Source organism: Styela clava, chromosome 2 (assembly GCF_964204865.1).
Source record: "Styela clava chromosome 2, kaStyClav1.hap1.2, whole genome shotgun sequence".
Classification (NCBI taxonomy): domain Eukaryota; kingdom Metazoa; phylum Chordata; class Ascidiacea; order Stolidobranchia; family Styelidae; genus Styela; species Styela clava.
The window spans coordinates 15,238,804-15,264,875 of NC_135251.1; the positions used below are offsets into that span (position 1 = coordinate 15,238,804).

General features: G+C 36.8%; 1 protein-coding gene across 1 annotated transcript; it reads left to right on the forward strand.

Moving 5' to 3' along the window:
- The first annotated feature begins 14,376 nt into the window (after positions 1-14,376).
- On the forward strand, positions 14,377-17,930 carry LOC120336884 (uncharacterized). Its single transcript, XM_039404657.2, has 6 exons — positions 14,377-14,526; positions 14,595-14,725; positions 14,798-14,877; positions 14,979-15,053; positions 16,224-16,307; positions 17,743-17,930. The coding sequence occupies exons 1-6, from the start codon at positions 14,413-14,415 to the stop codon at positions 17,904-17,906; spliced, it is 648 nt and encodes a 215-aa protein (XP_039260591.2). The 5' UTR covers positions 14,377-14,412; the 3' UTR covers positions 17,907-17,930.
- Positions 17,931-26,072: the final 8,142 nt, after the last annotated feature.

The following is a 26,072-nucleotide window of genomic DNA, read 5'->3' on the forward strand; positions in this document are numbered from 1 at the left end:
CTGCTTTCCATTGAAATGAGGGAGCTTATGAATATTTAAAAAAATTGATAACGGCACATCATGACTCACCATCAACGAAGTGCTGTCCGCAAACAGTGAAACACGAGTAAGATGGCTTCTGGACTTGACACCAAACAGTCCTGCCAATAGATGATGTCCACATTGCGCGACGTTCCGGATCTTTTGAAAACAGTGGAATATAGCTGAAGATCCATTTCGTTGTCCATACTATACGTACAGCCAGCGGAACAATACTAAATAACCATTTACAACAGCCAAACAAAACGGAAACGTATAATCCGACTTGCAACTGACAGGAGCCAAATGGACGTTTTTGTTTTATTGCCGTCCAGTAACAAGGTCACGTGACCCGTGCAAGTCCTCTATACAAAGTCACCAGCTGCATATTACAACATAAGAGGTGTTTTACGTTTGCCATGATAATCCATTTTGCTTGATTTCAGGCTGGTACTAAATAGTTAGCCTTTCACATAAATTGGATACCTATTATTGCTATTATCTAAACATGGCTTCAACATATATATATATATATTTATAATTTTAGATGTGTCAAAAAGTTTTGAATTATGTGTTTTTAAATTATTGATTTGTGATCAATAGCAATAACTTTTTTGCTACTGCAAAATCCACCACATTTGTCGAATGCATTAATATTTCTCCTGGAATTGTTACATTTTATTAATTCCAATTTGGTTTGTGGGGTATTCACATTTTTGTCTCAAATAATACTTTTTCAAAGTGGCTGTTATACTTATATATAAACACATACATGCTTAGATGGTAGACAAGGTTCAATCGTTGTGGGCAATTTATTTCAAAATATCGTAACTGAAATATAAATTTTTGCAGACGTCTCGAAACTCACTTTTGAAGAATGATTTGCTGTCACCAGACGGGGTTTTGGCATGGAAACACATCTAGAGGGATTTTATGAAGATATGTCTGAAAAAAATATTTGAAACAGCCATGTAAACTTTCAGACCAACATGTTTAACTCAATAGCTTGATAAAAATGTCTGTTAAATATTAAGCACAGGTAGGCTATAGCACAAAGAATTGTTTTGGGTATTAATTCATTTGTATTTTCTAATTAGATCCATCTCCTATTGAGCATTTAAATACTTGGATCATGATTATTATTTCTAAAATTACCAACAGTATTCAGGTCATTAATAACAGATGAACCGGGGAAATTTTTCTTTGTAGGTTCTTCCTGCATCTGTTGCTAGGATTTCGGAGATGTCTGAATTTGAAGCAACGCCAAGTTTTGCAAACTGCAAAATACCTTTTTTGACACATGCGACAGCAGTACTGACGTGGCTTCCCTCAAAAACGGAAATCTACTACTACTCTCTGAAACATCTGGAGACAAAAGACTGCAGTAGATCAGCTGAAATTTCATAAATTATTTTACACACTTGAAGTCTACAACAGGTGATTAGCTCAAGGATTTTTTAACAAAATAAATGCCATACAGCTACATGCAACACATTCTGTAGTCATATTTAAAAAACAACAACATTTCATTGCTTCTCCAGCGTATGAAGGGCTCCAAATACTGGTACCTTCAACATGTGATATACCATATTAGACCAAACATCTGTCAGACCCCCCTTTAAGTGTAAGATAAAAGTCTTCTAAATTGTTTTACTATATCATACATATAAATTTTTCCTGGCTTGAAACACTTTTTAGAGTTAGACCATCGAGACTATTATGAACTAACATTTACGATCAGACCTGCTAGGTGTTTTGGTCTAACTTGTCAATTAAAGATTTCAGACCTCCCCCACCCCCCCTTCAAAATCTTCAGCAATGCCCGTAGGGCCTCACCTTAAATATTGAATGAATCGCCAAAAGATTTTCAGTTTAAAAGATGCATATTTTGCAGTTCGCGGGGCTGGGAATCCATCGGTACTCCAGTTGATTGAAAAGCAGCAACTAAAAAGAAATATGTAGCAATCTCCACGTGATAGAACCTAAATTGCCTTTTTAATCCAGCTAAGAACCACTCCCAAAGCTTTAAAAAACATCAATACCACTATTAATATAACTCGATATTCAGTGTTTATTCACATTAGTAATTAAAATAATAATTTGTATTTCTATGGATTATTGAGAAAAAAACTTGGGTACTCCAGAAATACGTGTACCAAGATGACGGACAACGGAACATAGTATGTGTACCAGGTTAGGCCATACTTTTAGGTACAAATACTACAAAACTCACTTGGTTAGTCCCTGAACTCGTAATGGAACTAAAATAAGGAAAAAGGAATAACATTTTGGCCTGACCCTAACGTGGTACACATACTACGTTCCGGTGTCCTCATTTCTTGGTACGCATACTTCAGGAGTACTTGACTGTAATCACATACATCTTAATCTTCGTTCTAGCTGCTTTGTTTCTTCAATTGTTTTCGTATTCCATGAGTCCTATTGTCCATCTTGTTGTTATTATTTTGGAAGCAGTACTTTGCGTATACATTTGCTCAAATATTTTGAATACTTTTTCAAGTAGTGTTGTTACATCTTGACATTCAGTTACATTGTTTAATAGGTATTCGCTCATGAATGATTTGAAAATATTTTTCTTCTATATCAAGTGTCGGATGTTCAATGATGTGATGATGGAAATAAATTTATGCTGCTTGCATGTGTTGAGATAGCCTTTGTATAATCATTGACTCTTAAAAAAGTTATTTATAGATTGGTTTGATTAATTTCTTGAGCAGAGCCTTGTGTTTCTGGGTTGCATTATTAACAGAAATTGCTGCTCTACCTATGCATTCCAGATTGTTGTCACATTCACAAAAGCTGCAGTGCGCAAATCACTGGCCCTTCGTTTAGTTTGACGCCGTTGAATTCTTTCTCATAATCATCACGGCAAATTTTTTACGTTTACTCATTTTATCTCTTATGAAGTTCCAGATCTAAACTAAATTCAAAGTTTAATTTACTGGTATATTCATTTAAAAGCTTAAAAATAAGGACACACGTCAAAATAAAGATATTTCTTAGAAATAAAGACAAAACTATTTCCTAAAACAAAGACCTTCAAAATAAGGACAAATTCTAAGAATAAGGACGTTGTGGCAGCCCTGATTATAGGTCAAGTGGAGAAAAAACTTCTGTGAAGGCTACAATACTTGAGATGGAGTGAGACCAAAATGCTGTGCTACTAAGCGTTTTTTTTTTTTTTATATGAAGTGCAAAGTATTCATTTTCGTCACCACTTTACCTACATCTGACTGACATTTTTTGCAATGCATCGCATTTTTGATGCCTTGCTTTCTTTCGACAAGGAAGTTGTCACATCATCCTGGTCATTTGCAAGTCAGACTGTGTCTTCATTTTCACAATTATTTGTTCATTTTTATCAAATTTCTTCGTCCTTTCAGCAAATATTTCGATTAGGCATCAATGAACAGGGCTAGTTTTCGAGCTGTGATGCAGAAGCGTCGTCGTCGTTAAGCATCTTGTCTGAACAAAACCAACCGTGACGCCCGCCACTTGGAGGTGCAACTTCGCCTTAGTTTGTTTATTATACTGCGAGCGGAGTTGGACATCTAGTAGTAGTATATATTTACGGTTTAATGCAGAGTAGGCTTGTAGTCTATGTTGTTTCATCGTTTTCTTCTCTGGGCGTAACCGATGTACCAGAGGACGTGCAATATGAACTTCTTGATCTTCGTTGTCACGTGATCTATTTTGTGAAAAAACATTAGCCTAGTTCTGGTGCTGCATGTATGAACTTATCTTTCCGAATTCTGCTACCGGTACGGTACCATTTGCCACAACGTATTTGTGCAAAAGCGGCTTTTCAGCTCTTCTTCAGATAAAAACAAAGGCACGAAATCGAATGAAAATCGAGGATGATATGCGACTAGCTTTGTCAAAAACTCAACCACGAATTACGCAGTTGACTAAGCGGTTTCAATGCCAGCCGTCACATAGAGTAAAACTGCAGCTTGATGAAATTAAATTGCACAATATTCAATTTGCCGGTTGTTCTATTGATAAGTATAGAAAGTGATGCAGGGGGTCGCGACTCGCGAGGTATGTGTAAACCACCGAAGGGGGTCGCTAGCCAAAAAAGGTTGGGAACCACTGCTCTTGCACATAACGGGTGGAGGCTAACTCGCCATGGACCCCTCGCCATGCGACGGCGGTTAACGGGTACCGGATTACCGGTATGCCTGCAACTGTACGAAGGCTCTTCCTGTAATGGGAGATGGAAAAGTAACTGTTTTATTTATATTTATCAATAGTGAGGATTAAATGTGTTTGGTTAGAATACTATGCAAGGGATGACAAAGTGACAGAAAAACGTACCGGTAGCGTACGGTACGCGACACGCAAAGATTAAGATTTACATATTTATCCCGGGGGAGAGGAAAGCCAATAATACGGCTTATCCATATGGCGAACCACGGCCTCTCGTCCGGTTACCATTCCGAGTCGGGTTTGTTTTTTTCGGAAGCATGGACTTGGTGGTGGAGGAAACCATAACCGACCAGCGGTTACGTGAACCACCCAACGACGGCGAGGAGTCCAGCAATCCTCTCGCACATAACTATCCCTGCATGGGATTCGAACCTGCGAACCCACGCAGAGTAATTAGAGGTGCGGTGGCGAGCGTATGCCTAACGCTGGGTCTAGTATAGTTTGGTACCACAAGTACTTCCAGTGGACGTAGCATAACGAATTTTGCATATGTTATTCCTAACCCCCACCTGACTATGTCACTAAAAAATTACGACACTACGACGTCATCAACACGCCATAAGGCCTGCCGATATAATTACGATCGCCCGAAATGGCATCAGCGCCGCCGATAACGAACTCGCCAAGGCGGCAATCTCTCTCCTATTGTGATCGTTGTGACGAGAAACGAGAGAAATAGCTTGCTCGATTTCGGGTGATCGTCTGCGCGCTTTGGACAACCATCCGCATACTTTGGTGGGCCTTATTACGGCACTGTGGCGTTGAAATGACGTAATTTTTCGGTGACGTAGTCAGGTGGGGGTTAGGGTTTACATATGCAAAAATTGTTAAGCCAGGCCAAGTAGAAGTGCATGTGGTACAAAACTATACCGGACCCCTAACGCTTAGCCCGTTGAGCCACACCGCCGCGCCAAAGGATGTCTCAACTTAACATTTTCCTCTAAGCATGCTAAATATATCATCATATTAATTGATTGTGTGAGCACTAAATCAACAGTATGCAATCTAACCCAGTTAGTTACAAAATGCTAAGTTCTATTTCGCTACCAGCAGTCTCATTTTATTCTAAACAGCCGTTGAATGCGAGCTCGAGAGAGAGAGAGAGAGAGCTAATTCGCCATGAATATTTTCTCTATGTTTGTTGATAGACATCGCGAGTTCGAGAGAGAGAGGGCTAACTCGCCATGTCTATTTTTTCTATATTTTTTGATCGACATCGCGAGTTCGAGAGAAAGAGAGGGCTAACTCGCCATGTCTATTTTCTTTATATTTGTCGATCGACATCGCGAGTTCGAGAGATCTAGGAAAAATATCATCAGAAATTAATTTATATTAATATAGATAGATTTAGACCCATTCCCGCCATTAGGAATGATAGGGTTTTTATTAGTCTTAGATATTTTTAATGTTATTCTAGCTTCTCAGGCACTGAACTACGAAGGCACTGGGAAATTAAGAAAAAACGGACACAAGGGAAATCTACAAATTACATGTAAATATTTTTACAAATTTTAGTAGGCTTAGATATTTTTAATGTTATTCTAGCTTCCCAGGCACAGAATTTTGAAGGCAATGAAGAAATTAAGGAAAAGACTGATACAAGGAAAATCAACAAATTGAATCTAAATATTTTTACGAATTTTATTATGCTTAGATATTGTTAATATTACCTTATCTTCTCAGACACAGAATTTTGAAGGCACTGAAGAAATTAAAAAAAGACGGAACCAGAGACAAATCTAAAAGACGGGTAAATATGATACATGTGTTTTATGAGGCAGGCTTACTCTTTGCATCTAGTGTTCATTTTGATTTTAGTTCGATATAATATTTTCTGATTATATTAATACTGATACAATAATGCACGAAGTATTATGTTTATTGCTGATATTGAATATTTATTGATAAAGCATCATTAGTAATATGCTGTATCCATATTTGCCTATCTTATTTGTCATAATCATTATTTTCTCTTTTCTACTTTTGAGATATTTGCAGCAGGAAACAGAAGATCGTGACACCGACAAAGGAGGAAAAGTATTAACTATTAACAGGGCTTGCCATGGTTTTTTTGTTTTCAATATTTTATTTGTTATAGATAGATTTAGACCCATTCCCGCCATTAGGAATACCCGCCATTAGTAATAATAGGGTATTTATTAGGCTTTGATATTTTTAATGTTATTCTAGCAGAAGATAACTTACCGAGAAATAGAAGAAGCCGAACAAAATCTGCGAAGACAATCACGATAAGGTATAATATAATGCATTAATGACTGGGTTTTTATTATTTTGACAAGCCACTATTTTTGGTAGTGAACTTTTTGTGGTGGTCCATTGTGGTTTTATTAGTATGGTCCCGTTTCCCACATTGCCCAAAATAGTTAATTCGTTTGGCATTTAAATATGGGCATAGGGCGTTTCAGATTTTTCTGGAGCGCGATAGGACCCCATTTAAAAGTCCTAACGAGTGGAAAAACCGACACCCCTTGGGTCCACATGGAAGCTCGGTATTATACTTTATCAATTTAGAATATATTTTTTATTTTAATTGTTAAAAAATGCAATGCTACTATATGCAATGAATATATATTACTTACAATTTCATTTTGATTATTCAAAAAAATGTTACTACTCCAATTACTTTGCCAATACGTTTTAGTTGTATTTTGCATATATATAATAAATGGAGAAAATATATCTGTATAATGAAATATATTTATTTGCTTTGTTCGATTTTGACTGTATTCTTCTATTCCCTATCGAAATGGCAGATCTAGTCAGGCTATTAAATGATATAGCTCCACCCAGCAGAATTGTCTGTATCAGACAGCTATATTTAACTGATAAGAAGGTTTTTATTATCAGTTGGACGCTTGAACCATGTTATTCTCTCATACATCAAGAACCAGATTCAGATCTTTATTTTGTCTGGCATGAAATATTATAATGACACAATCTAAGTTCCCAATTGACTAGGGTTCCTGAAAGGCTACCAAAATAAATGCAGTGAGGGGCCATCAAGAAAATGGGTGAGCATAGTCAGTTTTACTTTGTAACTTCATGCATGGGTAAGCTTAGTCAGTTTTAGTTTGCAACTTCACGCATGGGTGGTGAGCATAGTCAGTTTTGCAACTTCATGCATGAGTTAGCATAGTCAGTTTTACTTTCTTCATGCATGGGTGAGCGTGGTCAGTTTTACCTTGTAACTTCATACATAAGTGAGCGTAGACAGTTTTACTTTGTACCGTCATGCATGAGTGAGCGTAGTTAGTTTTACTGTGTAACGTCATGCATGAGTGAGCATAGGAAGTTTTACTTTGTACGTCATGCATGAGTGAGCATAGTATGTTTTACTTTGTAAATTCATGCATGAGTGAGCATTGTCAGTTTTACTTTGTTACTTCATGCATGGGTCAACGAGTCAGTTTTACTTTGTAACTTCATGCATGGGTCAGCGAGTCAGTCTTACTTTGTAACTTCATGCATGAGTGAGCATAAGTAGTTTTACTTTGTACATCATGCATGAGTAAGCATAGTCCGTTTTACTTTGTAAATTCATGCATGAGTGAGCATAGTCAGTTTTACTTTGTAACTTCATGCATGGGTCAGCGAGTCAGTTTTACTTTGTAACTCCATGCATGGGTGAGCGTAGTCAGTTTTACTTTGTAAATCTATGCATGGGTCAGCGAGTCAGTTTTACTTTGTAACTTCATGCGGGGGTGAGCGTAGTCAGTTCTACTTTGTAACGTCAGGCATGAGTGAGCGTATTCAGTTTCACTTTGTAACGTCATGCATGGGTGTCATAGTCAGTTTTTGTAACGTCATGCATGGGTGAGCGTAGTCAGTTTTACTTTGTAAAGTCAATTTTACTTTGTAACGTCAGGCATGAGTGAGCGTAGTCAGTTTTACTTTGTAACGTCAAGCATGGGTAAGTGTAGTCAGTTTTACTTTGTAACGTCGTGCATCGGTGACATAGTCAGTTTTACATTGTAACTTCATGCATGGGTAGGCGTAGTCAGTTTTACTTTGTAACTTCATGCATGGGTGATTGTAGTCAGTTTTACTTTGTAACGACATGCATGAGTGCGCGTAGTCAGTTCACATTTGTAACGTCATGCATGAGTGAGCGTAGACAGTTTTACTTTGTAACGGCATGCATGAGTGAGCATAGTTAGTTTAAATTTGTAACGTCATGCATGAGTGAGCGTAGTCAGTTTTACTTTGTAAGGTCATGCATAGGTAAGTGTAGTCAGTTATACTTTGTAACTTAATGCATGAGTGAGCATAAGTAGTTTTACTTTCTACATCATGCATGAGTAAGCATAGTCAGTTTTACTTTGTAAGTTCATGCATGAGTGAGCATAGTCAGATTTACTTTGTAACTTCATGCATGGGTCAGCAAGTCAGTTTTACTTTGTAACTTCAAGCATGAGTGAGCATAGTCAGTTTTACTCTGTAACTTCATGCATGGGTAAGCGTAGTCAGTTTTACTTTATAACTTCATGCATGAGTCAGCGAGTCAGTTTTACTTTGTAACTTCATGCATGGGTGAGCGTTATCAGTTTTACTTTGTAACTTCATGCATGGGTGAGCGTTGTCAGTTTCACTTTGTAACTCCATGCATGGGTGAGCGTAGTCAGTTTTACTTTGTAAATCCATGCATGGGTCAGCGAGTCAGTTTTACTTTGTAACGTCAGGCATGAGTGAGCGTATTCAGTTTTACTTTGTAACGTCATGCATGGGTGTCATAGTCAGTTTTTGTAACGTCATGCATGGGTGAGCGTACTCAGTTTTACTTTTTAACTTCATGCATGGGTGAGCGTAGTGTAGTCAGTTTTACTTAGAAAAGTCAATTTTACTTTGTAACGTCAGGCATGAGTGAGCGTAGTCAGTTTTACTTTGTAACGTCATGCATGGGTAAGTGTAGTCAGTTTTACTTTGTAACGTCATGCATCGGTGACATAGTCAGTTTGACAATGTAACTTCATGCATGGGTAGGCGTAGTCAGTTTTACTTTGTAACTTCATGCATGGGTGATTGTAGTCAGTTTTACTTTGTAACGTCATGCATGAGTGCGCGTAGTCAGTTCACATTTGTAACGTCATGCATGAGTGAGCGTAGACAGTTTTACTTTGTAACGGCATGCATGAGTGAGCGTAGTTAGTTTAACTTTGTAACATCATGCATGAGTGAGCGTAGTCAGTTTTACTTTGTAAGGTCATGCATGGGTAAGTGTAGTCAGTTTTACTTTGTAAGTTCATGCATGAGTGAGCATAGTCAGTTTTTCTTTGTAACTTCATGCATGGGTCAGCAAGTCAGTTTTACTACAGACCAGACACAGACTTTATATGACGTGATATGTTTCGTCTGCACATTTTATCTGGGTGAAATATACCATAACAGTGTTCCAAGTCTCAGATAAGTTTCCGCTGAATTATTGGAATACAATACGCTAGCGTTAATCCTCCAGATCTGGTTGTCGACCAAAAAATAGGAATATAATCCAGTGGCGGCGCGTGGAAAAAATGCGGTATACCGGTATCTTATGTATACGTATGGGTATTAGGATTACACACCGCAGTATTTTAGATACCGTATCAGCCATATATTAAGAAAGCTTAAAGATGTCACAAAACGAAAACTAGGCACTGAAAACAGACATTTTTTAGATGAATGGCAGTGTTTTTATTTCTTTATTGAAAAAAATCGAACTTCAGCGATTAGTCTTCCGTGCCAACAAAATATTTCAGTTCTGAAGGAATACAACATTATGCGTTATTATGATCAGTTGACGAGCGTATTTCAAAATTTAATTCATTGCTTGATTCGTACAAAAGTCAAACAAACATGTTCAAAATATTGTGAAATGTGTAACAAAACAAGCCATAAATAGCCATTCATACGATGCCATATGCTTGATGAGCAAGTAACTTCATTAGTCATTATCAGTTGCAAATTACTTGCTGAAAGCCGTGCTTGTTATTTATTCCTCGGGAATTCTATCAGCTAAATATCATAATTATTAATTTCATTACATAACAAACTGCGATGCTAGGTGTATCTAAAATCAAGCTTAGGCCTATTTTGGTGCCTATTTCTCAAAATTTTCTGAACCCCAGCCGTGTCGTCGCGCACTTTTTCTCGCTCCCCTTTTTTGGCCCTACAATTTTATTCTGCGGTGTATTTTGGCTCGCCGTCAATCAATTTGGGGGACCCCTCATGTACATCGTTTCTTAAAGACATACAAAATTTTGAGAATACAAATAGTTTCATCGCTAATAGCAAATTATTTACCACCCCCTAAATTTCGAACCACCCCCCCAAAAAATTAAAAGCTGGGGAACATACTGGTATGCAAGGAAATAGTTTGGGATAACGTTATCACTTTAAGTCTGCAAAGTATCTCACTACCTAATGATGGAAGACTTGAAAATACATGGAGCATTCGTGATAGTCCTCTCCAGTGTGACAGAATAGGATTTCGCAGTAATGGTAGGTAGTGGCGGGACGGTTTTACGGTAATACAGAACCGCTGTTCGGAATAGCCAACATGTTGGCTCCATAAATTCTCATTGGCAGGTTGGTGGGAAATAGCCTGATTTTATGACAATTTCTGTTCATCCCGACTTTAGTTGGAGAGGACAGTGAAAGACGAACGCAACTGAAAGCCTGGTAATTTTATCTTTATTTTGTGATATTATTAGGAGTGTTTTTTTTTCAGGCTGGGCTAATATATCAGTTCAATTGAATATATATAAAACTGTATCATGTTGTGCCAGTTAGTATTCGGTAAGTTGCATAATAATAGTTTTATTTGAACGACTGGACAATCACTGTATCGTCAAGCTAATACCCGAATTGTGTAAGTCATCTTTGGCGGCTTTGAGTTTTTATTTATAAAATAGGTATTTATGTAATGGTGCGCACCTGTCTGTTAATTCAAATTTTATTTTAGGAATTCTGAAACCCATAAAAATGGAGATTTTGTATGACATGACATGTGCAATTGTTTTGTCATAAAGAATTATCGTTGTTACCGCAGGACTATTGTGACGTCACAAAGGCAAAATAACCTCGCCGAAGGATTTTCGAGTTTTTGCATCTCAGATTCTAGCTTAGCGCTTATAAATTTGAATTTATTCTATAGTATAGGAAGGCGTGCACTTGTGATATTCACTGTCTGAGTCCAATTCACCTTGGTTGGCTTTTATATAAGGGTACATTGCTGTTTTATTTTATAATTTCGGTGGGTTTGCAGAGCATGTTATATTGATGAAATATATATTTTTAAACATAAAAAAAATGTAATTGAAACAGATTAGCAATATTGGGGATTAGACATTGTAGATACTAGAAATTACATTCGTTTTTGGATTGTTTGGTTTTCAGGACTGGTGCATATAGGCAAGTTGCAAAATTGCGTATGTCCCCAAGCCATAGACACATTTCTGCCTAAGTCACAGTGCGCCATTATGACGTCACATAACCGAGTCATACAAATTAAATTAAACCCGGCTACGATCAAAAAATTGAACCATGGCAAATTATTGACTCTCAATGGCACAACAATAATTAGGAAGTTTTTTACGTTTTTCTCAAAACTGCTAAAAATGACTTACGCAATTCGGTTATTAGCGTGACGGTATGCTACAGCTCGTGAACGAGTTATATCGATAAATTAATATGAAACATCCATACCGGTGCAATATTGTATTTTTCCCAACCCAATTCAACAAAATTCATTTTTGCTCAAGATGCATTTTTGATCAAATAAAGTCCGCGTGGCCCATTATGTGTTTTTAACCTAGTCCAATATTTTTTAAAAAGATATACTTTATATTATCTTTTGAAAAATAAATTTATTTTTTGTTTTCCTAATCACAGATTTGGGAAAATACGATGCTGACAGGAGATTATTGAACGTGTACTGAAATCTGTCAAAGATGTTGTGCTCCTGACTAACACGACGCAACGCGGAGATAAATAGAGAGGGATTCCTAGCAACCACAATTACGGTAATTAGTTTTGGAGGTATAGATACACAAATGAAATTTGGGCGACAGAATTAACTATATGAAAGATTAGGTAGGAGGATATCATAACAATGAGATTTATTGCATTAAGGCTTGCGTAAAAATGAAAGAAAAAAAAATAACGACCAAAACGAATGATATGATCAAATAAGAAAAAACCTCACATTCAGCAAAATTGGCATCGAAAACTGTATCAGAAATAGGCCTGATGACGGACGAATTTGACTAATGAATTCGGCCTTGACCGAATGCATTGAGATTTGTGCCCGTAAACTCAATGGAATTCCTGAATCGAATTCTAATCTATATTCTGAGGATCTTCGAGTCCGACGTCCTTTCCTTCCAAAAGGCTGTGGACACTGAAAAAATTTTGTGGTATCAATGTTCTGTTACAATTACGGTTTCGCTATTTTCATCGGTCTCGAGTGCCTGGATGCAAACATCAATTGTCTTAAGAAAGCAGTTTTCAGGATACCAGATTGGATTTATAAGCCGGAAATTTTGCGTCGCTCAGTCAGACAAAACTTCAAACTATGGTGTCACACTGGCGCGCAACATATGTCACATAATCGATTTCCCATGATTCCGCTGAACTTACCTAATTTTGAGGGTAATTCAGGTTCATGTGTTTACTTTCAGAGGTAATGTGTACTGAAACTTCACGCACCAAAACAAGAGAGTCAGTCGGGGAAAAATGTTTAAATTGTCAGCTTCATGCTTGGGTCAGCGCAGTTACAAATGTTGTGCTTCTTATTAACACGACGCAACGCGGAGATAAATGGAGGGGGATTCCTAGCAATCACGATTACGGTTATTAATTTTGGAGTTATAGATAGATACACAAATGAAATTTGGGCAACAGAATTAACTATATGAAAGATTAAGTAGGAAGAAACCATAGCAAGTAGATTTAGGGCATTAAGGCTTGCGCAAGAATGGAGAAAATGAATAAATAACGACCAAAACGAATAATATGATCAAACAAGAAAAAAAAACATCAAATTCAGCAAAATTGGCATCGAAAACCGTATCAGAAATAGGCCTGATGACCGACGAATTCGACTAAGGAATGTGGCATTCACTGAATGCATTAAGATTTGTGCGGTAGATATTTTTTAATTCTTTTTTCAATGTATTATAGTTATTAGAGCGTATAGTAACTGTAAGTATATTTCAAAGTTTTATGCCCATGAACTCAATGGAATTTTGTGTACGACTGTAGTTCCCGAATTAAATTCTAATCTATATTCTGGGGATCTTCGAGTCGGATCTCCCTTCCTTCCAAATGCGGTGGTCACTGAAAAGATTTAGTTTATCAAAATTCTGTTACAATTACGGTTTTGTTATTCTCGTCAGTCTTGACGAGTGGTAGGCTGCAAGTTGTATCCGTTGTCTTGAGGAAACCATTTTCAGGGTACCAGATTGGATTTGTAAGCAGTTTTCAAATTTTACGGCTCTTGTCTAAAAATTGAGTGCCAAAAATATTGCCAGCGAAGGCGAAATTTTTGGATCGCTCACCCATACAAAACTTTAAATTCTGACGTGCAACATATGTCACGCACAATGATCAATTTCCCATGATACCACTGAACTTACATAATTTTGAGGGTAATTCAGGTTTATATGTTTACTTTCAGAGGTAATGTGTACCGAAACTTCACGCACAAAAGTCAGTTATCCTCGTTTCTACGACTGTGTTTGTAGCTTTCTTTCCTATATTATGTCTTGTATTGGACTGTGAACATATTCAAATATATAAAGTCTAAAGAACATTTTATCAGACTCTAGGCTGCTCTAGGCTGAATATGACTTTCAAAAATGATGGACTGCAGAACGAAACAAATTGCAACATCAACACAACCCTATCGATAGCTGAATTTATTAAATCATGATTTTCATTTTATAAACGTAATCTGTATCTGTATGCTTCCATGTATAGTTTGTATGTAACTGCATTACATCTTGATGATTAAATTTTCTGTCTGCTCTATACCCCAGTAAAAGACAGCTGTTAGGCTGAAATGTTTTAGAACTAAAACCTTTCATTTTGGAGTATTGTAAGTAATTTGAGTCATATTTTTCAGTTCTACATTATAAATTCAAAAATATTTCATTCTTCGACTACAATATGGCATTTTTTATTGTGGTAAAAATAATACTTGTAACGTTGATTGCATATGGGGATTTTTCAGAAGATAAAACTTGCGGAACTCCACTGAAAAAGGACATCGAATGGAATAATGTGCGTGAGTAGTGTGAACTATGCTGTTGAAGATAGATTTCATTAATTTTTATGTAACAATTTTTCAGCTTCCAGCGGGTCCTTATTATGATGTTCTGGATATACCTAAATCAGCGATACCAATCGGCTGCTGGAATATTCAGAATATTACCGAAGAAAAAGATCGCGTGATTTTAGATATGACAACATTTTCAAACAGGTATCGTACACCACCCCATTGACCCGTGCTGAGCATAATCGCAATCACCACGACAAGTATTTTTGTTATCAGGGAACTCAGTAGATTATCTATTCGTGAGGAGTTTTTCCGTACAAACAAAATTGGTGTTTACAAGATGAATAGATTAAGTGGTGAGTGTATTTGGCGCTGCTATTGATATTTCAACGTCTTATAATTATTACCAAAAATCACGTTGATGTTTCAACGATTTTTTCTATATTCTCGGATTCAGGGATGGAACTGGGAACGGCGTTACACCATTTCAATGATCATAGTAGCGTCAGAATACGGAAGCTTGCTGATGCGGGTATGCAATTTTTTTCTCTCATTTTTTTTTTTACTGTTTGTTTCTTTCGATGTTACTTATTCTACCAGAAGGCCGGTGCAATATATTCATTAGTTTTAGGTGGAACATTTTCATGCAATGTTTCTTTTCTTTGGATTATAGATTTGTACACGTGTTATATAATTAATCATTTATCCAATTATTTTTTAATATCACGAGTGACCAGTCAGAAATTCGCAAGTCGCATACGACTCATTACTGATGCAGTAACAGTATATGTGAATTTTCTGCGCTCCCGTAGAATGGGCAACAATATGGCGGACATAATATGTGTACCAGGTTAGGGTTACGCTGTAATTTGATTCCAATTTTCCTTATTTTAGTTCTATCACGAGTTCGGCGACTAGCCAAGTGACTCCCGTAGTATTTGTATCTAAAATTATGGCCCAACCTCAACCTGATAAACATATATACTACGTCCCGGTGTCCGCCATCTTGTTGCACTTACCACGGGAGTACCGAACTTTTTATATATACAATATTGAGTAATCTCAAATTCAATCCGAGATATAGTTTCAAGGCCAGTCATTCCCAACCGGCAGTCCACTCACCTCTAAGGGGTCCGAAAGGGTTTCAGAGGTCTGTGGGTGCACGAGATGTAGCACAACGTCAAATGACCAATCAATTCTATATATAAAATTTGGCATTTTGTGAGATATCAGACGTTTATCTCTCTGCATCGCTTTACCCGTGAGCTAAATTGATCGTTATTTTCCCATGTATGTTTCTTCTGCCAGCGATTTCCTTTTTATCTCCGTAGCAATCAAGAACAAAATTTTTTTGAAGTTGATCAGACATTTTTTACACTCGGCAGACATTCAAACATGGTTGTAACCATTGTTTCGTTTATGTAATCTTGACTGCCATTTGCCATTTTTTTAATTTTATAGATATAAATCGAATTACTAAGCCCCCTGTATTTTGAGAATAGTCGGATTTTAGTTGTGTAACCTTGTGGATTTATTATATTGAACATTTCAGAAAAAAAAAACTATCCGATTGGCAGGCATTCAATTTGAAATGTTCTGATGCTAAACGAAGATGATGCCTGAATTTGTCCTAACAGACGTCTGCACGTTTGCATCCTGTTCTACAGTTATCAATAAAAAAAAACGTTCTTCCTGTTCACAGAGGCTGCAGATGTTGCTCGACACGAATTCATATTTCTGACTGACTATAAGACTTATTTCATGTTTGTTGGATGCGAAGAAGAAGGTAAGTTTGAGAGGATTGAAGTCATACGTAAATGTACAGAGACGGTGATGTGAAGTACAAAGTAAGAAAAAGGAAATATTAAGATCAATTGTTTACATATCCCTTTTAGATCCAATTTGACATTTGAACACTGTTTCAAAATTTAAACATGTTTTGTCATTAAGGCACAAAACGACTCCTACACAACATTTTATTAGCAAATCACATATTATTTAAATTTATGTCACAATAAATGATTTTTTTTTTTACAAACATATCTGCGTAATAGCGATTTTATTCCATAGAATATAGAACATGGGGGTGCAACAGGTGGCCCACGGGCCCGGCCCGCCACGTCATTTAGTGTGACCCTTGTTTGAGCATAAAATTCTATTCCGACATTTTATGCTACACCTATTGTCAAAGCTAATGTTAACGAAATATGCAAGTTTAATATCTATCTATCCTAACTCAGAACAGTTGGCGCTAAAAAGGGGCCTATATGGTACACGCCATTTTCAAGCAGCGATTCCATTGGAGAACTCCGATTTCTGGAACATGTGTATGAGTGACTCTACACATAGCTGTCGGGTGCATCGAATCCCCCATGTATCCATAAAAACAAATAACGAGCTTTTTTTGCTGTTCAGGTTGTCTTGTCGAAAAGTATAGAAATAAGCAGTAAGTGAAAATGACCATGTCCGGCACTATATAATTGGGTCATTGTTTCCAAACCAAAACTGCATTTCCAGTAATAGCGGTATTTTGTCTGCTAGGCCATCTAGGGTTGTAGTACGAGTGACGAGTCTTACAATAAAACTGAGCATCAGTTGAAAAAACTACATGCTTCCATTTGTTATAGCTCACTGTGTAGTCTACTCCAGTCTCCGACCATGACCGCCCAAAAATCACTAAATTAGTCCACTTTAACATAACATCTGTGGGCCATGCCTAAAGATAACAAAACTGAATCCAGAGTATCCACTATCCATACATCACATGACAACTTGCTACTGTACTGCATTCTGTCTGGAGTGTTAAAATTTTATGACCCAGGACAAGACACAATCAAATATGATCGGAGATTAGGGTGCTAAAATCTATGTCTGAATAATATACTTAAACGTGAGTTACAAAGCAAACGTGTACGTTACTACCAAGGCCTGCAGAAACTACAGCAAGGTAAAGAAGCCTAGATTGGGCCTTAGTCCTTAGGATATCCCGCAAAAAATTTTTTTTTCTGGAAATACTATTATTTCTAACTCGTCTTAAGTTACTATAACTTAGATGATACTTTATGTTAACACTGTCGTAATAATACTCTTACCAAGTTTGTGCTAATGATCCTCTGATTGAATATATATATATATATATGTCTATACATTTCAGTGATTGATGCAAAATCTTTGTCAACTTTTCCAATTGGTATTTATTGTATATATTTTTTTATTACCAGATTGGATGGCGTACGTAAAAGCGACCACTCCACAAATCACCGTCAGCCAATTGAATCACATATCGAATGCACTAGTGGAGAATGGTTTGAAAGCACCGGTGATGGTTTTAAAAAATGAGTGTGTGAATGGCGGCAAGCCGGGGAATAGAGTTGTTATTGTGTAAAAATATTTACGTGGTATATATATATCAAAAGGTTCCATTACATTTGAACCCACGTACATTTGAACCCATGACAATTGCACCTGTATGCTATTGCACCTATGGAATTTTTTTTGTTTCACGGATAGTTAAACCCATACTAACCCTAACCCATGGGTTTTAGCACCCGCATATAGATTAAACCCGTGGATATACGCATGGGTTCAAATGTACATGGGTTCAAATGTACGGTCACCATATCAAAATATTGTTGTAAATAGTCAGAATGCCTAAACAAAAATGAGTGTGACATTTCATTTGCTTTCAGTCACCAAGAAAAGGCGAGGAAGAGTTTTATAAAGAGTCATAATATCAACAAAAAGGTCTCAGAACTTTAAGCGTTGAACAAATGTTCAATCCTAAATAATCAACAAAGTTTAATCCAAGTTTTTGTTGGACCTATAGGCGACCCTCTATCTTGATTGTTCTGTTTATTTGTATGCCGAAGCTGTAGCGCCGTAACGGCTGGACCAATATATGAAATTTCACATGTAGGTAATCCAGTCAACCTAGTAATTTGCGCTTCAACGGAAGTCTGGATTAGAGTGGCAACAGCGAAAAACGCGCCGATTGTCGAGAAATTTTTAATTTTCACACAATTTATCGCGGGTTTCTCGTCAAACATGTCGGAATTTCAAGAACGCTGCCTTCAGCAGTGGAAAATACTTTCCGAACAAGTCCTCTTTCGTTGAGTGCGAGCATTAATTATCAGAGTATATCCTGGGCTCCTACAACTTATTATAATAGGGGGTGAATATATGGAAATTCAATCATAAATGACATTGTCTACCTCTCGGCAGTTCCAAATATTCACAAATAGCCTCATGTGTGATATATATACTTCTAATTGAGCCCACTAAGCGTACTTCCATTTTAACAACCTATCAAGAGTTTTTTTTAAATTTCTGAACTTTCTTCATGTGCTTTTGCTTTCTCAACTCAATGCTTTAGTTTTTCCGAAATACATCTCAAGTGAGTTGAACACATTAAAATTTTAGCCACATTTTCCATCATAAAGACAAAGAGAAAAAAGTATTTCATAAATTTCATCTTCTTCGCTCTCAGGTTTGTGGTAATAATACTTTAAAAAGGAAACACAATTATTCATCTCAGTCTCACTGCCAATATTTAATACCAATGACAGAAAAGGAATAAATGTTAATGCTTAATTTGAGGTAAAACCAGTTGTTACACTCACACAAGTTCTTCTCAGGGAATATCAATGCAACGCACAAATGTATGGACATTGGACACAAGGAACACTGTTGCCGGATAATTCTGTCTTAGAGTAACTTCGATACGCGGAAGGTATGCGTTGATCATTGATCAAGTTCAACAAAAAATTAATAAAGAAAAAATATAGAAGTAATCACCATCTGAGGAAAATGTCATTCTCTAAACCGGGGGTGTGCAAACTGCGGCCCACAAAGAAAAATTGTGCGGCCCGCGGAGTTCCAATTTTGAATAGTGTGCCAGCGAAATGAGTTTTTAGATTAGGTAATCTGGTACGTGCGAGCAATTCCAATCTATTTGCGTCGCAAAGCCTATACTAGTACCTGAGTTCCGCTGTCATGTTAGCAAAACTAGCTAGCAAAATTCTGTTGCAAAAAGGTTGCACATCTCCGCTTTAAACTACCAAAAACGTGAAAGTGATTTGTCCAGTAGACTACAGGGAAAGTGTTTTTATCATAATACCCACGTGTTAACGTGACAAAAAAAACCCAATAAAAGTAGCACCAGCATCAATTTTGTATCCACATATAAACCAACATACCATTCATCAGGATCCGTATTCCTAGCTGAATTGACATAATTAAAGGAACCAACCTGAAAATGATCAGCATTACACATGCCCCTAATGTCGTGGTCTGGTTTTCATTGCCAAAAACACCATATGAAGGTCTGTGACATTCTTTCGATTAAACAAATTCTCTGAAAATGAATTATTTCGTGAAAAAATTACATTTCTTACCAAATGCTGGACAAGAATTTCGAGATTTAGTATGATGTAAACCAACGGCCGGCAATCTTTTTGGGTGACAGACCTGTAAAGCCTGACCAAAATTTTACAACCTTTTTACAACATTTTTACAAACGAACTAAACTTATGTAATAAATCATACGCGTTAGAAAACTTATGTTGACAATACATTCAAAAACAAGTGTGATGCTATTTAATGTCAGATCTGCATTTGTGTGCTGACCATTATCTGTACTACCAGCCTACTTCGGTTATTCGTTTTTGTAGTTGTCAATTTTGAAAACCTGACCTCCCATACAAAAAAAAGATAACAGTGCTATGTCTGAGAATTCATCTATTCTAAAAGTATTGACCACAAGAGTGCCAAGATATATATTGCAAAGATGCTTTTCAACTCATTATAATTTGAAATTTCAATCAACTGCTCTTTATAAGACAATCTCGTCGTTGACAAGACAGTTTCATAGTTCGAAAGCTTCATTTGAGACCTTAGTATGACAAGAACGCAAAATAGACAAACTTCGTTGCTCTCATTTGCGGTATGATTTCGTATTGCCAAAACAATTCATTGTCCTTGCTCTTTAAAGTTTTTTGGTTAGTGGATGATGTCCCCGGTATAACCACACTCTCAGTTTCATTAGATATTGGTGGTCGCAGTCATTCAAGAATTGGATTAATAATATCTGTTTAGCCTTAACTAATTTTATTACAAAGTTTGCTGCGAGTCAGTAGCCACACTCTTAGCAAGATCTAAATCATATTGATGTGAGACTAGCTCACGCAGATGCAGGGGACGCATCAATATTGCGCCATATTAACGTGGAAATTGTTTGTGAAGTTAGACGTGCAGCTCAGATGAGTTGTGTTTGTCAGGTTTGTTTTTATTTGCTGTATTTTAGTCGTAGGGTTTGTGGTTGGTAGATTACCACCAATAAAATATCACGTTATCCTTGACAGGCAGGTTTTGATCCGTGCCGCAAAACTTTGGCGGCTGACTTTTTAGCTGCCACAAGCCGATGGTGTGAAGTGGGATACCAACATTGAGGTGTATATAAATCAATAAGTACCACGGAAGAAAGTTGAAAGCCGTGGTGGGTAAAACTGTGCTGCCACAAACAAGGCATGTAGGCTGTAATGTTAGGACTGCCTCTTATTATGACAAACTTTGGGTAAGTTAGAACATTTTCCCTATGGATACAGTTTTGATGGATTTGGGATTAGATTTCAGGTATAAGTAGATATAATTCCGCATGATGAACTAATGTCTGGTACATTACCAATTTTCATAACCTTTGACCGATGCTCCCAGCCACGGTTTTTGTACTGTTTAGGGGGACGCTCGTTGCCGAGCAGGATGCGTCTTATCTTAAAAATTGCAATATTGGTGATATGCAAAAAATTATTATGTAAATGAATTTAAAAATTAAAGCAGACTTGAATTTTTGCAGAAAGTTATGTCTCAAATTTACAATAAATAGGGATCTGTTTATATTACACTGTGGATGCAACGGAATTCAAAAAGAAACAGTTTCTTCATTCAAATTTGAACACAATAATATTTTGTTCTCCCATAATAAGTAGGTTCAAAATATATTGCAACAACATGAGAACACAATTCCCAACCAAGCATGCTTAGCAAGGGTACACTTTGTTTGAACTTTACCACAGCTCCTTTTGTGATTGTATCATAACCATCCAAAATATATTGAGAAAAATAAACATGATAAATAAGGTTCAATGCAAATGTTTGAATATAATACCTATGTAGAACAGCGAACGAATTGTGAATTGTATAAAAATGGTGCTGATTTTGGAAATGAAAGTGATAGAAGCTTTTACGGTTGTGATGAATTGATTTTGCTTAATCAATTATGACATACCTCAATCAGCTCATTCTAAATTTTCTATTACTTATGTAATCACCTTTAGACTTATAAGGCTTGGGTATGTTTCTGTTCTCTGGATTTTTGATGACACGCAATGGCCCGGCTGACATTTGTTAGTTGTTGGCAAAAAGTTCACTGAGACTGTTTTCCTATTTCATAGTCAGATTTAAGCTTCATCATAGTTCATGTTTTTAATGTAAATATTATATAGGTAATATATAGATTCAGATTCTAATATATAAAAGCAAAAAGGCAACGAACAGTGTATATGTTAAACAGCCATGTCATATCGGTATTTAAGAAGCTTTGTCCCATTTCACCTTGCCATTAATGTGCATATTGAAATACTATAATATATGATTGTTTGGAATCAACATATTTTGTTATTTCATCATTGGAGTCTTCTCATACTCTATTTTGTGAGGTTTCCGATTACAATTTATATTCACATTGTGTGGTCAAGTCAGCAAAACAGACGTTTTTCAGTCTGTGATTTCGCTCCACAAATTTGCCACCTAAGTTACAATTTCTTCTAATTTAGGCTATGGAGTATGGACTATGTCTCATTTTAAAGGGCCTCTATTACAATAATTTTCATAAATTGGACTAGGTTTTATTTTCAGGGAAACGCAGTAGTAAGCAGTGGCACTAACACAATAGTACGGTACCGTACTTTATACTTTCAAAAAGATATTACGATATACCTGATCCAGTACACACCAGGTGAACATTGGCACTCAATGAAGCAACATCTCGAACTTGCGAATGAAAAGCGAAACCGCCGCGTCTCCCTGAAGTGAGGTAAAAATAGCGTCTGGCAGCAGCCGTCACGCTCGGATGGTTCGTATGAAAGTTGGTAATGACTTATGAATATAACGGTAATGGCGGCATAAAACCATGACAAGAGACGCCGCGGTCCGTTTGTGGCTAGAGACGCCATGAACTGGTAACTGCGGCTCTAGAAGTAACACAACGTCGAAAACGCAGGTGGTGTTGTTACAAATAAGAAAAAGTATTCAAAATAATGAGATAACGAGTCTCCTGCGGGCTACGTTAATAGGTTCCGCAGGTCGGACATTGACACATTTTGAAGGAAAGCGTTATTGCCAAAGATTTCATTATGATAGAAATCTTATTTTTAGATAATTCAGTTCATTAACAATTTGTGTTACCACTCCCGTAGTATGTGTACCAGAAGCCAAGTGAATATCCCCCTGCCAATAGGTTTCAGTCCCTTTACACAATTTGATGTAAAATAGGCGCACAAAATTATTCACCTCTATATTGGTGCACATATTTCGGGAGCGCCCAATTTTCAGAGTTTCGGATCGAAGTTTGAATTCACCGTAGTTGGAATACTTTCAAAGATACTTTTACCAAATTCCAACTATTCTTCAAAAACCTAAAAATCGAGTTTAGAAAGCGTTCTTAATACTTGAATCTCGAAACTAAACAAAAGTTAAAACGCAATATTTTCACTAAAACTGACGAAAATGTCTGGTCCTCAACATGCTCTTGATTGAGAAGAGACTGATTGAGAGTTGTTTCTGTACATTTATTAGGATATTGTTTGTTTCATTTCTAAAGACCGTTATATATCGTCAGACTAATAAAAAAATTGCCTAAGTCAAATTTTAACATTTTGAGTAAATCAAAAAAAACTTCATAACTTTTCCATTTTTCAATTTATTTCAAAAATTTTTTTATCTAGATTTATCTTATCAAATTTTTAATTATTTTAGGATATCTATAACTTCCAAATTCTATTTTATATGCGCTAAAATTGACTTAGGTATTTTTTTATTCACGCACCCTGAGTTAGGCAATATTATTCACATCTTCGCCCTATATTTTCTCTGTACATTCGCTTGACCTATATACTTTGTAAACGTCCATTCGGCAAATAATGAGAGAGTGACTTCCATTAAATTAATATGACACGGAAGCCAAGTCAAAATTCGATATTCCTCCTTAATCATAATTTGGCTTTGATGAACATTAGAATAGATGTCTGGCCCACAGGCCAGATGTATTGTATTCAATTGATACAAGGAATGTAAAATTTCACAACTCAAGCAACAAACAATATAATAGAATCAAAACATAAATAACTCTTTTGAACTTAAAACATCAACATAAACAAACAACTGTAATCATGAATTTATAGTAGTATACTTCATTTAAGTTTGTATAATCTACTCGTGAGGAAGGTTGTCATAAAAAGGATGACAGTCAATTGGCATAATTGATTTCATTTCTTGAAGATCATTAAATTTCCTTGCACAAACTGGAATACGAGATCTGAACATTGGCACCCATTGACTTTGAACATTCTGTACACGGTGTGGTAGCGCTTTCCAAATTGCTTTCTCAAACGAAAGCTTGTAACGAATACTACCATCACTTTCGTACTTCAGGGCACGCAAATCATGCACTCTGGGATCTCCTACTCTTTTTCCGGGTCTAATGCTTTGAAGGAACAATTGATTCATTCTTTTGAAATCAGTGTGCCTCATTTGGCGAACATGATAGGATGATGGATGGATTCTTGCGGATTCCATAAGTACGATCAAATCTCTTTCAGAAAAAATGTCGTCTACGATCTTTCGTTCAATGACGCTGTGCATCGAGTCACATTCCATTTGTGTATGTCCAGCCACCAAAAATTTTTGCTCTATATCTATGTTGTAAGTTCTTGCCAGACTAGAATATGCATTGGCTACCGTGCTATTCCTATTTTGGTAACCACATCCATCGCTCCACAAACTATGATATGCTTCAGCTCGGGATTATTACAAATGATTCGCTTAAAATGCTCAAACTGCAAGTAAGCAAATACTTCACTAGAAAGATTGCCTTCAGTTTCATTCCAGACGTAGCAGTAACCTGCTTTTGATTTCGTATCATATAAAGTGAAATTGTGTACCTGTAGCTTAGTTCTGTAATATGAGGGACTAGCTCTCGTTCTAGGACGTAAAAGCACGGCCTGTAGATCCATCGTCCAAACGGATTTATTTGCACTTGCAGAATCTTTGTCGGTTATTATTTCTTTTCTAGCATCATCCTTCAGTTTGATATGCAAGCTATACACAACTGTACTCATGTTACCATGTTTGTAACCTACACACTTATCACACTGATCCTTTCGGGGAATGAAAACTGAGTATTTATATCTGTGGAAAATCTCGTTGAAATAAGCTTCACTAACGACCCTCCTGTTTTCTCCCTCTGCAACATTTTGGTAATGTCTGTGGAGGGCAGATATTGTGGTGCCTGGATACAAAAATTTTATGTTTCTGTAACTTGGCAATTTTCTGCAATAATGGGAGTCTACAGTTGGTAGTGTGCTGAGCCACTCTTTTATAAACTCTCTATCCCTTTCACTTACTTTTGCACACTTTCCACTTTTCGGACCTGCTTGAACAACAGCTGTTTGGTTAGAAGAGGTTTTATCTTTAATCCAAGATACCAAAGTTCTGCAAGGCATCCCAAACGTGGAAGCAAACATTTCTTTGCAGACTGGCAGCTCAGAACCATTCGAAAGCTTTAGTTTGTAAACATATTAGGCCGCGAGCCGAGGCCCTGAAAAACGCCTAGAAAGTGAGTTTCGTAGCGCACATCAGGTAATTACCTGAAAATGATTTTAAAATGTTCCTCAAAAATTTAGTAACAAATATTGCCTTGTTCCCACTTCCAAAAGTTGCACGTTTTACGGAAAAGACGCTTTTACTACAAGAAATATGTGCTACGATCTGTCCTATATTCTCTACATTTTCGGCACTGAACAATGACTTCTGCATGACGTAACAATTGAATTAAACCAGCTGTTAGCGAGCGGATGAATATTAGTTATTTCTGCTCGACCTTGCGCTGAGTTGGGCAGGCTTCCATAGCCCTGTTTAGTTATTATTAGTTAAGTTATGCTAAGACGTTGTTGAAAAATGTATAAGTAAATTATTAAACACTTGTAGATCCTTACCACGGATATGGGCCGTGAGACGAAACCATGAAAACGCCCAGAAAATGAGTTTCGTAGCGCACATCTGGTAACTAAATAAATTCTTCAGTTTTGTGTGAAAACGAACATAATGAACGCATTACAGCTTGTCCCACAATCCTGGTGCGAAATTGAATATAAGAGGTTCCCGGAAATTCAATAACCATAAGTTTACAACGCATACATAAGAACTATGCAATTCGCGAGCCCTACAGCGCACTAACACAAATGTATTCCTGTAATGTTTTGCCTGACCAAAATCGGAC

What these genes read in the sequence shown, in the direction of transcription:
- LOC120336884 (XM_039404657.2), top strand. Translation starts at nt 14,413, where the DNA reads ATGGCATTTTTTATTGTGGTAAAAATAATACTTGTAACGTTGATTGCA. An exon ending in CAAGATGAATAGATTAAGTG is followed by an intron (nt 14,878 to 14,978) that starts GTGAGTGTATTT and finishes TCTCGGATTCAG; the next exon opens with GGATGGAACTGGGAACGGCG. An exon ending in ACGGAAGCTTGCTGATGCGG is followed by an intron (nt 15,054 to 16,223) that starts GTATGCAATTTT and finishes TCCTGTTCACAG; the next exon opens with AGGCTGCAGATGTTGCTCGA.